This window comes from Hyalella azteca, unplaced genomic scaffold, assembly GCF_000764305.2.
Source record: "Hyalella azteca isolate HAZT.00-mixed unplaced genomic scaffold, Hazt_2.0.2 contig16716, whole genome shotgun sequence".
NCBI lineage: Eukaryota > Metazoa > Arthropoda > Malacostraca > Amphipoda > Hyalellidae > Hyalella > Hyalella azteca.
Genome location: NW_025946525.1, coordinates 93,770 through 107,941, shown reverse-complemented (window position 1 = coordinate 107,941; position 14,172 = coordinate 93,770). Strand labels below are relative to the sequence as shown.

The 14,172-nt window shown below is 36.0% G+C and overlaps 2 protein-coding genes across 2 annotated transcripts in view; one reads left to right on the top strand and one right to left on the bottom strand.

The window, feature by feature from the left end:
- Positions 1–5,787: 5,787 nt before the first annotated feature.
- Positions 5,788–9,873, top strand: LOC108680606. The gene is made up of 5 exons (XM_018169480.2): positions 5,788–6,190; positions 6,873–6,982; positions 7,795–7,889; positions 8,492–8,620; positions 9,086–9,873. Exons 1-5 carry the CDS (start codon positions 6,135–6,137, stop codon positions 9,125–9,127), a joined length of 432 nt encoding a protein of 143 aa, XP_018024969.1. The 5' UTR covers positions 5,788–6,134; the 3' UTR covers positions 9,128–9,873.
- A 4,129-nt stretch (positions 9,874–14,002) lies between these two features.
- Positions 14,003–14,172, bottom strand: part of LOC108680604 — a gene marked incomplete at its 5' end in the record, with an annotated part of 17,451 nt that continues 17,281 nt past the window's right edge. Inside the window, 1 exon segment of the mRNA XM_047885015.1 lies at positions 14,003–14,159.

Genomic DNA, 14,172 nt, shown 5'->3' with positions numbered 1-14,172 from the left:
CACATTTCATTAAACAATTCACGTCTATAAACTATAACTCTAAAACTTACATCTTTCAAATTCCTGCGAACTATACATTGACAATATAATGCGGTATACAAGGATTATATATTACACAATATTCATTCTATAAATCTAGGAGCATATGGAAAAAGGCATCAACATAGGGCATCTATCAATTTACATAGACATTTCAAAACTATTTATTATTCAGCAAAAAAACGCTTCTTATCACAGTAAGTCATATAAGTTGAAAGACCAATAACATTCAAACGCACGCTTCAAATTCAGTGATTAATAATGAGCATGTAAAAATTTTATCGGCTACAAATTTAGATTCAAACTAAACGAAACGCCTACATGAATCTATCACACTGCTTCTAACATCAAGTTAGTCATCCTTTTATAAACATTACGCTCCTCTGCCATCTTTTCATCCCGCCACGGTTTACTTGTGCCCTCGTTATAATTTCGGATACCTTCACGCATGTACATCAAATGATCAATCATAGCCTTTAACGCATTATTTCTCTCATTTCCACTCGATATCTCACCCAATTCAATTAAATCGGAAACACTTTCTATCCATCCATCATTCAAAGTTCAAACGCTCCGACGCAGTCAGTACTCGATTCAACATGTCTTGCTCGACAGATATTCATATTGACTGCTCCAGCCACAGCATGAAACTATCTCCTGAGAAATTAGGCATGTTGTTAGATTCATTTGCAGTCACCAATAACGCAGAACTTGACTCGGGCAAATCTGGTGGCTTACATGGAACATTCTGAACTTCTCGCGTCGATACACTAAATTACCGCATGTTCCACAGTCGCTTCATCTTCCACATCTTGATCAAAACTCCATTCGAGCGCACTTCTTTCTCATCCAGACTGGGGTTGATACTCGGTAATTACTTCATTTTCGAGGTCTTGCAAGGTCATAAATAGATGGTACTTAGCTTACAAATCACAAAAAGTTTGAACTAAATCACGCTCGTTCATGCGTTTACCGACCGATTCTTCCCTTAACACTTCGTTGCATGAATTTCCTGCGGCGCGCTCACTGTCACAGTTGCTCACATAACATGCTACATCAGCATATATGCACTTACTTACAGTGGAAGATAAAAATATGTCATAACCCGGTAACACGCCCTTCCCTTGCACGTCGTCACCTGAACAACTTTTCTTCGCGCTCACATCCGAATCCACGGCTACAAGGTCTGAATGTTTTGCCACCCCACTAGGACGTACGGGTTGCGACGCTGGTCGATATATCCAAACATTTTACAATGGGGACGTCTGTAGTAAGGGCAGTCACGGAGGAAGTGATTTTCTGCGCCACAAATGGAACAAAGTTTCAACCTATCCCGACACACGAGACTCACGTGGCCGGGATGATGACGGGAGCGCAGCCGTAGGCAACAAATTTTACTCTTAAATAAGTCCTGGAGCCAACGTCTAGATTAACCATGCATTAACTTTACTCAGCCTCAGAACTAGAAGCCGCAGACTACGCTTGAACTCCGTAATCCAGACAAGCGACACACTGCCGAAAGATAATAGCGCCGTAGGTCTTCAGCCAATGCTTAAGAATCCTCGCTGTGGACATCCGGCGCTATGGCTTTGAGCACTTGAGTGACTTGACTTCATAGGCCGTTATGCAATTTAGCGTTCTTACCTATGGAAAGGAATATGAACTAAGTGTAAAGTTTGGCAAAGCTGGCCTCCGGCATGCGCGGCTGCGCCCCATGACAATATTCACACGAATTTTTACACCGATCGGACGGTTGCTGCAGAACTGGGGTGGGCGACAATAAAAAAAAAACCGCGACATATCGAACATATAGTTCAACCCATTGGCCCTATGACCCTATTGACCCCACTGACCCCATTGGCCAAATCGACCTCATTGACTTCATTGACCCCATTGACCCAAATGACCCTAATGACCCCAATGACCCCAATGACACAAACGACCCAAATGACTTCATTGACCCCATTGACCCAAATGACCCTAATGACCCCAATGACCCCAATGACACAAACGACCCAAATGACTTCATTGACCCCATTGGGCAAATTGACCCTATTTATTGCATTGATTACATTAGTTCAGTGTAGAAATCAGTTGCTGAGAACAAGTAACTCCCACAAGAGTCGAGGCTTCATAAAAAAACGGAACAATGAATTTAATCGTCTTTAACTAAGTTCGTGAATTACTGGTACGGCACCATTATGCTGGGGGACTACTTCTCTATCATTTTATCTCGACACGGTCGTGAAAAGGTTTCAGTTCATATAAAACACCGATTATTTATTCACAATATATTCAGCAAAATATGTCTGTACAATTGCGTTGTGCACCTCAGCACCTGTAGTCCTTACCAACGCGTAACTAAGACGCGAATGTCAAAAATCCTGAGAGTAGTCGAAAACCTAATTTGCGGAACAGAAAAGTCTAAATGAAAATTGGAAAATGTATGTTGCTAAGAAATATGAATAAATTTATACTATTCTCTAAAAGCGTTATTGATAAAAATTTTACTGTTGCAAAATATTTGTATTATACTGTTATTTCACTCAGATTTATGCATGTCCTTCGACTCGAATGGGAATTTTGGCAGACGTTAAGATGTTGTTTCAATTTACTACTGGGAGGTACAAACGCAAAATCATGGGCACTCTATGCTGTATTTCAACTGTATGCTATCATTATAACCATTATTGTGAATGTTAAAATACTCAGTGTAAAGCTGCTTGTATACGAGGACAGTACTGGCGGCACGTAGATCTGACAAATGCCGAATGTCTGCCGCTTGGTGTCTATCCCGCAAGTAAGCTTAGACACGAGGCAAGTTTAAGGTGCCGCCGTGTCGGTATCTAGTCGTTACCGGCACGTTACCTCAATATAAATTTAATAACGCCCAAAGAAACAAGATATGACACAAATACAGTATCAATAGATACAGTAGAGGTTATAAAGACAAAAGAACATTATGCGTACCTCTGCAGTTTCTGAGCATAAATTCTTGCACTTAACGCAGAGGCAAGTTCGCATAGCATTAGCAGACTGATACGGGACCGTCAACCCGCTCTCCTAATTCTCCATTCACCACATTGGTTCCTTCAATATTATTCTTCTAATAGTAGTCTAAGAAATCCCGAATAAGATCCCTACACTAATCATGTACAAAGGTTACTTGGGTTACGATTCGCTAGAGGAAAATTGTAATCCCTGAACTTGACATGCTCAATGATATCAGACGTGTTCGTTGTGTGTGTTCGGCGAATAAGTGCCGAATGTCTTGTAAAAATGCTCTACGTTTGACTGTGTAGTTTTTACGCTTATTTGATACCAATTACTTTTATTCTTAAGGGCTTTGCAGATGAAGAAACACTAGCAGCTACCACAAACTGACGACGGTATCCTACCGATGGTTAATTTAACTTCCTATGTCATTCTCAATTCATTTTTATTTCCTTGCTCGCACAAATGATTATTTCAGCCATATCATATTACACTATCTCAATGTAACAGTAACATATCGGCATCCAAAGAATAGCTCATAGTCTTGTTAGTGGAAGTCCAACCAAATTTCACTATTCAATGCTTCTCTTAACTTGAAAATGAATGTTGCTACATTCGAAACGTCGTTAATATATTATTATTTGCTAAATCTGCCTTTTGATCTACCAACGTCATCTAAGAATTGTTCAACTCCTTGAAAATTGAAATGCACTCTCTGGTCATAAATTGTACGCATATGATCAAGAAATTTCTGCCATCTTATAATAGTTAGAAGAAGTTTAAACGTAGCTACCGATGCGCCTGGTCCCCACATTTACTTGTCTTGAATTCATGAGTTGCTGGGAGCTGGAGTCTCCGTCCGCATCACTGGCTTTACGTGTTGTGCTTTCGTCAGGTCTTAATTAAAGCTCCTCCTAACATGACGTACATTTTCTGAGGTTCATCGGGTTTTAATTATCCTTTAACTTCATTGAATTTGCTGCATTGATTTCAACAGGATTTTTTTCATCTAGTTGGCTACATTACACTGGGGTAGTCGCTATTTTTTCTTATTGTTTTGATTGAAATCGTTTGAAGCGCTATGAAAGAAATTTATTATTCAATGTCGTTTTTCATAAGCGAATTTATTCTTTGTTTATTGATAATATTGAGCAATTCACGGGAGTTCGTAAATGTAGCAACTCACAGATGACATTGATTTATTTTATTAAATTGTAAGGCTCAGAGTATGAGTAGATTTTTTCCATTCTATGCTTTTGTTCACTAAAAAATTTTTATTTCGATGCTCTTCGTTGCAGACTTGATGATGAGCGGTTATGACTGATTAGAAATTTTTGTCCCGCTAAAAAATCGTAATTTATGTTCGGTCTTTCATGACACTCGACGTTATTAATAACAGAAATTCTGGCTCAACTCGTGGTCAAGTTAAAAAATATAATTTAATGATTTCAAGTTCTAAACTCTGAATAGACGTAGATTTTTAGCTGGACCAAAGTATTTAAAATTTACATCTTTTCTCACTGTCAGCCTGACGATGCTCTGGAGTGACCTTGCTCTTCATGTGCAGCCAATCAGGGCCCAAATATTATAACGTAAAACTGAATGCGGGTGTCTGCTTCAAATTTGCACGTATAAATATAAATGCACGTATAAATATAAATATTTCGTGTTCGCAGGATGGAAATTTAATAGNTTCGCAGGATGAAAATTTAATAGAAGGAAGTTTTAAGGCTCAAAGATGCAGGTATAAATTTAAATATATAAAGTTCCCAGGATGGAAATTTAATAGAAGTGAAGTTTCAGGGCTCGTAGATGCAAGTATAAATATAAGCTCGACGACGACGCCACGACGAAGGATTAATGACATTTTTACGATGTCCGGGCAAAGAAACTATCCATTATCGCATGTTTATTCTGGTGATATGAATTCATTAACACGGGCACGACCCACCGGTGAGCTGAAGGGTCTTTTTATTCAGGACAAATTCCGCGATTTAGTTTTTTCAAAAGCGTCCGTCAACAAAAATTTCTGATGGCAGGCATACCTCATTAAATTTTGCGGGAAAATTTTTTTTTTACTCCGGAACTTACAAATTTACTAGTATATTTTGAATTACAGGCCTTTTTATCTGCGGACTTGGCCATTTTTAGGTCATCTGGCAGAGCTGGTGAGGCGTGCTGCCCTCAATGTGTTAATGTTCAAACTTGCATCACTAGTAGAACCATCAATTCGACCTATTGATCGAGCGTATTTGGTCTATGATAATTCAGAAGAGCTAATATGAATGTAATGTAATCGACACCCGCAACTCGTTCTCATTGAGGGCTTCTTAATGAAATACAGTCAACACTTGAACAAATCATTCGCCCCTGAAGGGCTTCGAAATGAAATGCGGTCGACACTTGTGCAAATTTTTCTTACCCGGGGCTTGCAGTCCGGCGTGAGCAACGAAAAAGAAAATGTTTCTTAAATTTTTGTATTCGGATTTCTTATGGAGGAAGTTTTGCTATTCATTCTAAATTATGCGAACATTTTTTTGCGGATAACTTTAAACATGAAGAAGTTGCGCGGTTGTAGTATGAGAGTTGTATTTATGTTCACGAAATACTTATTTTATTGATTACTTACTAAATACTTACTTCATGTCCACGAAATACTTACTTTACTGAAAAAGTCAAAATTATTATTCGCCATGTAATACTTGAGTATAGTTCATTTCTGAGTATTATATCCTGCCGGTACCACGATTGAAGACAATAAAAGTCATTTATAAAGTTGATGCGAGGCCAAGATTTACATTTGGTTCTCACTACACCTGGACCAACAAATCTACTGCCTATAAATTGAGTAGCATACTTCACCTCCGCAGTAGAGTACCTTAAGTGTCTTCGAACTGCCAGCGACCCTGTCGTTCCACAGCAGCCCCAGCAGCTAGAGCCTTTGAACTCCCACAGACCCAGCCTTTGAACAGCAGTCCCTGCAGCTAAAGCCTTTGAACTTCCCACAGACCCAGCCGTTGTACAGCAGTCCCAGCAGCTAGAGCCTTTGAACTGCCCGAAAACCCAGCCGTTGAACAGCAGTCCCTGATCGCTGCGTCAAGATGTTCCGATGTCTCGCTCTTCTTATTGTCACCGCAGCGACAGTGCCGGCTCAAGCGTAAGTGAGGCGAGCTCTGATGGTAAAATATGTAATTTATGACAGTTGCTACCCTCAATAATCACTGTTATTTTTCATGTTTATTTGGAATATTGAAACCGTATTGATACAGCTTCATCAAAACTTGAGTTTTCATTAAGATTCTAAGTATTGTGAGCGTTAAAAGATCAGTTCGGGAAATTTATTACACATTCTTCTGCCATGTTCCTGTTTGGAAGGATCAAGCTGCTGCTAAAAATACCTTGCTGAGTTGATTACGTTGAATTTGTCCTGGCAACGGATTTCTCGTTGAATTTTCCCGGCATCATCTATAAATATTATTTACTGAATTTTGGAGTCTTATTTCGTGCGCAAAAAGCTTAAAAAGTACAAAAATATTAGTTTTTTATTGTGAGTATACAAATGAATTAGTGGTTGTACCTTGATGAGCTGTGTCGTTATTAATTTTTTTGCAAAACTTGGTTTAAATTTTTTTTATTAACTTTCATGTGTGAATCTTTTGCAGTAGTTAGAGCCTTGATCCTTATCTTGAGTTTCAGAATTTTTTCTAGGTCAAGCACTGTTTAAATTTCTGTATGCTGACCTTTTATTTCATCAATTATCACCTGAAAACTTAGTTTTACAGAACAATTATTAATTTTTTACGCGCAGAAGTTGTTATATATGGAAATTTTGACCGTAGCTCGTCCGCTTGTCACGGAGCCCTGGATTCTGGATACACTCTCGTGATGGCTGGAGCACAGAACGCATGTGTGCAGGAATACAAGGCTTACAGCCTTTCATTTTTTAAAAGTAAGTGCCAAGTTAATAGTCGACAGTTTTTCTTAAGTTCCATTGACTTCAATTTACTATAATGTTTTTTATGGTGCCTTCGAACGAGACATTTTTCATTTTCAGCCAAGTTAATAGTCAGTTATTCTTTTCTTAAATTATATTGATTTCAATTTACTATAATGTTTTTATGGTTTCTTCGAACGAGTAATTTTTCATTTTCAAACCAATCTTTATCTCGTCTCTGATTGCTATATTTTCCCGTGACTATTACAATTCAATGAGTCATATGTGTATATAAATAGGAACGATTCTCTTACCGCAATTTCAAAAGAATAACGAGTCAAAATCATGTGTCCTCAAAAAGTTCTCATGGAAAACGATAATGTTCTGACTAAATCCAGCGATTACAAACGCTCTTGTGGCGATCATGCTCATTCAAAAACCAATATTTGATTTAGTGTGACGTATGCTTGTGGAATGAACGTGTGATTGAATGGATTTTTGATACTTGACAGCTTTTATTTACTAAACGCTTGCACAGGTCAATCTTGTTCTTTTCCACTGTTCTAAAAATTAAGTGCGAAATTTTTGTAACTCATCACACAGATCGGTGCCTCTGAACCAACTTGATTCGATTAAAACCAGCTCCGGTTTCTTCTTCCGAAATCATTCTTTACAATACTTCTTGTCACGAAATCTGTATTATGTGTTTTTAATGCCTTTAAACTTGTACAATTATTCTTTATACATTAACCTATAAAATCTCTCACGCCAATAAAGATGTACATCTCATAGAATTTCAATGAACGCTCGCATCATTCACCCAACAGTTGCGAAATGCGTAAGCGTTGATGCGTACGATGCTGCCACTTGTGATCCAAAACAATATGCTTCCTCCAAATGCCTGCTGGCAGCTGCCAAACTGGTAAGTACATATTTGTATTTGTATACACAGACCTGGCGCCATACTTTCAAAACTCGCTAAGTTAACGTAAGTACTTACGCTATATTTTCTTGTCTGTGATTGGTGGATTTTGCTTTAGAGGCCGGCAATGATTGGCTGATGAACTTACGATCTCTTAACTTTTTTTGAAAGTATGGCCCCTGTATTTTGCTAGATTAAATAATAGTAAGTCGAAATGATGATTAACGAGTAGGATTTTTTTCTATTACGCTGGATGTGGCCACGATTATTTGCCTTATTGTTTCTTAAATTCTTAATACATAACGAGTGTTTTTTCTGAGCAATGTTAGGTATGCATATATCTAATGCTTCACTATGATAATATTATCATTTCTAGGTTGCTACATCTCTCGTATTTGGATTCCGTATTTCCAAGTTACTCTCATATTTATCGACGTAAACCTCTGTTTCGCATCTCAATTCCCTTCCAATCATTAACATCTTTTTATTAACATCTTTTATTATTTATTATTTATTATTATATTATTTTATTAACATCTTTTTTAACATCTTTTAACATTAACATCCCAAATTTATTCATTTTTAACTCTTATCATCAACAGCTGAAGGCCGACAATACTCTGGATGACGTGGCTTTCAAAACAATTGCCCTGAAGAAAAAATGCAACTCTGATAGCAAGTTCGCTGCAGCATACCCAAAATGCAAGAACTCTACTATGAAATATTTGAACGTAAGTACTTATGTTTATTCTGTTTAGAAATCAATAATAAATGGCGATTTCATAAATCTTATTAGATTTATCAACAAAAATGGCAAACATTCGTAATATTTGAACATAATTTGCATTTGTAAACAACGCATCTCAAAACTTTCATAGTTGATATACTGTTAGAAAAATTACCGTTAACGGTATTATACCGGCGTTTCAGTGGCCGGTCGGCACGTGAAAAAAACACCGTTTCGCCGTTTTTACTCTAATTTAACACTAGAAATCCGTAAAACATCTGATAAAAACGGTAAAACAGTTTATTTTCACGGGGCGACCGGCCACTAGAACGCCAGTGGGACCGTTTTTTCACCGTTTTTTCTAACATTGATATATAACATCTACCATGTATCACCGGTGACAGCTTTTTTGAAATTCACTGAATGCATGTGAATGTCTAAAACTGATCGCTTATGTTTAATGTTACAGTTCAATCGGTTTTTCGATTGCCTCCGTGCTGCTGTACCCTAATAAGTGAGGCTACTGGAGGAAAAAGACTTTGCCGGAACCAGGCTGAATGAAAAACAATATTGAATTAGATTTAGCTGAGTTTTTTACTATCTTGAGACTAAGACCAACTAAAGGAAATTTACTGATATCCTGAAACTTATTATTCAGCGATTGGTTGGTTTTTAGACAAATTTGTCGGCAACTGCTAACATTTAGCGATTCATAGTCATGAGGTTAAAAAAAGTGTTTGAATGGCATTGAATTTCCGTCTCTATGTTTATCACTTAGCTATATTTCGGGATTAAATTGCATTATATGGGATTGCTACATTATTCATGCTCAATATTTCGGGTGTTAACAATTTTTATGATTGATGTTAAAGACAGTAAATGAAAGAGATGAACTTAGCGTAAAATGAATGCAAATCTAAACACGTTTACATATTTCATTAAATCATATTACGCTATTACGAGCATTTAAGAGAAAATTTGGAAAACTGTACGTGGAATATTTTGAGGCTTAAATTAATAAGATAGATAAATAAAAAAAATTCAAGTGCGAGAACGTTTTGATTCTATCGTAGTTCTATATATTTTGTAGGGCTGAAATATTTATCTAAATGCTAGAACAATATCATCTGAAAAAATTTGTCATATAATTTGATATTTACAGAGGAGTCTGATATTTCGCTGCAAATTTTGTACGAATAAAATTTCCATCAGTGAGTGTGTATTGTTTAATGAGGGAACAAGGTTTAAATAAATATATATCAGAAAATTTCATGAGTTTAATTGCCAGCGACAACTCCAGTTACTGGTGGCACATTACTGTCGACGTTCGGAATAGTTTCATTAATAAAAAAATATAACTCAGTACTCAGTGCAGTGAGTGACAGAGAGTACATTTTCTCGTCGACAAAAACGTGAAGTCACGGACGGACAGACAGACAGATGGACGGACATGGCGAGCACAATAGTGCATTTTTTTTATAAATGAGAAAATGCGCTAAAAAGAGGAAGCGCATTCCGCAAATCTGTCCTGAGGAGATAAAATATCATTAATTAAAAAAAATTAATGACACTTTAAACCACGTTCAAAAACGTCAATTAAAATAATGTTCAGCCATTAGTTTCGACTAGCGGTTAGAATTTTGAAATGAAATAACTTACCCTGAATCTGCACGAGTAAAACGATCTAATATATATCTGAATATTTGCCAATTCACTCATGCCTAATTTCACATGTGATTTTATGATTCAGGAATAAATGATAATTTATGTATTTATGTAATTTATGTTTTTTCAGCTATTGCACCTTCCAGCAGAGAATCAAAACAAAAACGTTTCCGAACTTCTGAATCCATGTCGAAGCTTGCATGGTTATCATAAATGTGCGATTCAGCTCTCATGACAGAATTGAATTTCAAAATCGCGTATTTTATAAAAAATTGTTACATGATGGAATATCTAAACTTTCGCGTTAGTTAAAAGGAAAATGTGACAGATTCAAATTAAAACATGAACATCGTCGCAAAAATGTGACCGTAAGCGAAAACGACACAACCAATGTGAAGTTCAAAGTTGGTTTACAGTGAATAAAGTGGTAGAGCAGATTTACCATCAACAACCACTTCCTGGAGTATCATCAACAACACATTTAGTGGAGCTAACAAGAGAATAAAATGATGCCGTCTCCATGGAGTTGTGAGTGATGCAGTTTATTGGGAGAAAATGTAGTTGCTTGAGCACGTTGTATGGCATCAGTCTCCATGGAGTTGTGAGTGGTGCAGGTTGCTGGGAGAGAATGTAGTTGCTTGAGCACGTTGTGTTGCATTCGTCTCCATGGAGTTGTGAGTGGTGCAGTTTATTGGTAGAAAATGTAGTTGGTAGTTTAATAGCAGCAATGCGGTGCGAGTGTCTCCAATATGTTGGTAACATAACAGTAATTTATTGATAATGTTATTTGGTAGTAATCGATGTGATTGTCGATGTTAAAACATTTATTCCGCTGCGACGTTTGCGAGGTAAATCAGAAACTATAAATGGCGTAATTAAGTGATTCATTTGTTTTTTGTCACATATCTGTTTATATATGAATATCTGAAATGATATGAAAGGCTGATAAATTTAAAAATAAATATGATATATATTTCATAAACTAACCAATAACATGAGGGAAATTCTGCTGAAAGTCTACGGAATTGGAGGGTAGCATTTATGAAACTTTTCCAGATTAATTCAATAATACATTTTTCGTTTTAAGATATTTAATTTAATATTTCAATAGTGAATAATAATATGATAATAGAAATATTATCATTAAGTTATGATAAAATGTATCATAATGGAGACTGAAGATATCCCTGATCATTTCAGATCTACGAGCTGGAAGTGACGAACTGGAACAATTCTGACGTGAAAGTCACTCTTTACAACGGCACTCCGTTGAACTCCAGGGGCCATACTTTCAAAACTCGCTAAGTGAACGTAAGTACTTACGCTCTATTTTCTTGTCTATGATTGGTGGATTTTGCTTGCGTGGCCGTCAATGATTGGCTGATGAACTTACGATCTCTTAACTTTTTTTGAAAGTATAGGGCCTGGCCCGTAGCCGCGCCCGTTGTAGAACCCGTCTCTACCGACGTCTGGAGACCGTCTGCTGGCCATCAACTTAACGGGCCCGGACAATAAATTGAAATTATGAGATACTCTCACTTAATTGTTTTGCCTCATAAAACAATTGTTAATTTATTTATAATGGTTTAATCTCGGGCTGGCACTTGCCGGTAACGATAGATACCTGTAATGATTTGGTAATTTTCACTACAACGGTTACCTGCTAGCGCATAGCTTACCTGAAACAACAGGTTACCTGTTTTAACTTTTCCACTTTTTAAAATTTGCTTTTAAATCCTTATAAGTTGGCTAGTGCGTAAAAGGAAGTTGGCCTTGAAACTCAACAAAGTTACCAGCGATACTTTAAATACTTTATTGTCATTACCAGCGATACTTTAAATACTTTATTGTCATTACCAGCGATACTTTAGAGCTTTCCTTTTCAATTCAGTTTTTCATTTCTATGCTTTCTCCCTTGAAATATTTTATGATATCTGCAGTCAAACGTACTTAATTTTATTAGTACGATTTAAAAATGGACTATAATGAGGTAGTGCCAATATGAACGTAATGCCTTTTACGGAAAATTTTCAATATTTTGTATCTGTACAAAATAAAATCTAAACGTAAATCTGTTCTGAATAAAATATAATGTCGCCTATTGTTTGTTTTCTCCTGCGAGTTATGGGTTGACGGACCGGCCCACGCTTTGTACAGAGCAAACGTTCATAAAAATGGTCCTTTTAGGACCAAAATATAATATCACGGTATTATCAATATTATTGTATTTTTATTTAAGAAACTCTAGTATTTTTCCTGGACGTTGTATTTATTCATATGTTGGCACCACAGTTGCGCGGTTATGTAATCAGTGCTTAAGAATATACGAAAATATTACAAATAATTAATTGAAAAGATATTTCAAAGCAAACTAATCAATAACAAATTTTAAAATTGTTCACTCAAGGAAAATGAGATATAGGTTTATCGTTACAACGTATACTTGCACACGGTACATTTCATATCACACGGTGCTAGTTAATACTTTAATGCCAGTTTAGATTAGATTGATGTCGCATTTATTGAAACCTGCTTCAAAATTTTTGGTAATTTCTTAACATTTAAATAAATTCAGGAATCTAAAGTTAGAATATATTTTAATTAATTTTGATGTCGATTGCCTCAAAATTTTTGGTAATTTCATAACATTTAAATACGTTGCACATTTAACATTTAAATAAATTCAGGAATCAAGAGTCAAATTTCGAATATATTTTAATTAATTTTGATGTCGAAGATTATCACTAAAAAAGAGATAAATGTACTCAGCGACCTCACATAGACTACAGAATTTGATAATATATTTAAATTAATAAGGTAGCGGTAATTTATTGAGTAACACGCATTAAGGCTGCAAACATCACACTCAGATATTAGCGTGTAAACAGGCTCAATTTTTATTTATTATCACCTTTTAATAAGCCTCTTATAAATTATTAATTTAAAATCAAACACACTTGTTATAGCTCACACCTGTCACGGTCGCGTTACGTACGGCCAACCTACGGCCAACTCCTCCCTAAATAACTCATCGAAAGCTCACGGTGCTTTTAAAATTAACATTTCAAATTCAAAACTTGTGCTAGATTATGTTGAAGACGATATGATTGTGTGTTGAACTTGACGAAACTCTCAATCGAATTACAACTGATTTTAATGATTTCATTATCTGTTAAACTGACGTGACTCAATGTATGATTATGCATTTAAATGTAAACTAATAAATTTTCATGACAGTTGGACATATTTCTTCATGTATATAAGTTAAAAATCATCAATCCTATAGTGACTTCTTTTGAGAATCAATCATTAGACGCGTTTCATTGTGTTTTAAATTGGAAATACTGGAAAATGTGTTAATATTTCGGTACTTAAACTGTTAAGTTTAAAAATAAGTTTTAATGAATTGCTACATTTAATGAATTGCTACAAACTTGATGGGTTTTGTGCGACACGTGAAGTTCAATTAACAGATTAGCAAATAGTGAATACGAATAAATGCGAAATACATAGAAGTCAAGGTAAGTAAATGGAAATAAATTACCAGATTTTGAATGAAAAAATGTCATTAAGAAGGACTTTGTCAATCGGTATCCAAAAGTCCATTAATTAGTACAGCATTAACTGCCCATTACTCATTAGTTAATACAGCATTAACGGCCTCTTACTCACTAGTTAATAATACAGCATTAACGGCCTCTTACTCATTAGCTAATACAGCATTAGTTAATACAGCATTAACGGCCCCTTACTCATTAATTAATACAGCATTAACGGCCCTTACTCATTAGTTAATACAGCATTAACGGCCCCTTACTCATTAGTCAATACAGCATTAACGGCCCCTTACTCATTAGTTAATACAGCATTAACGGCCCCTTACTCATTAGT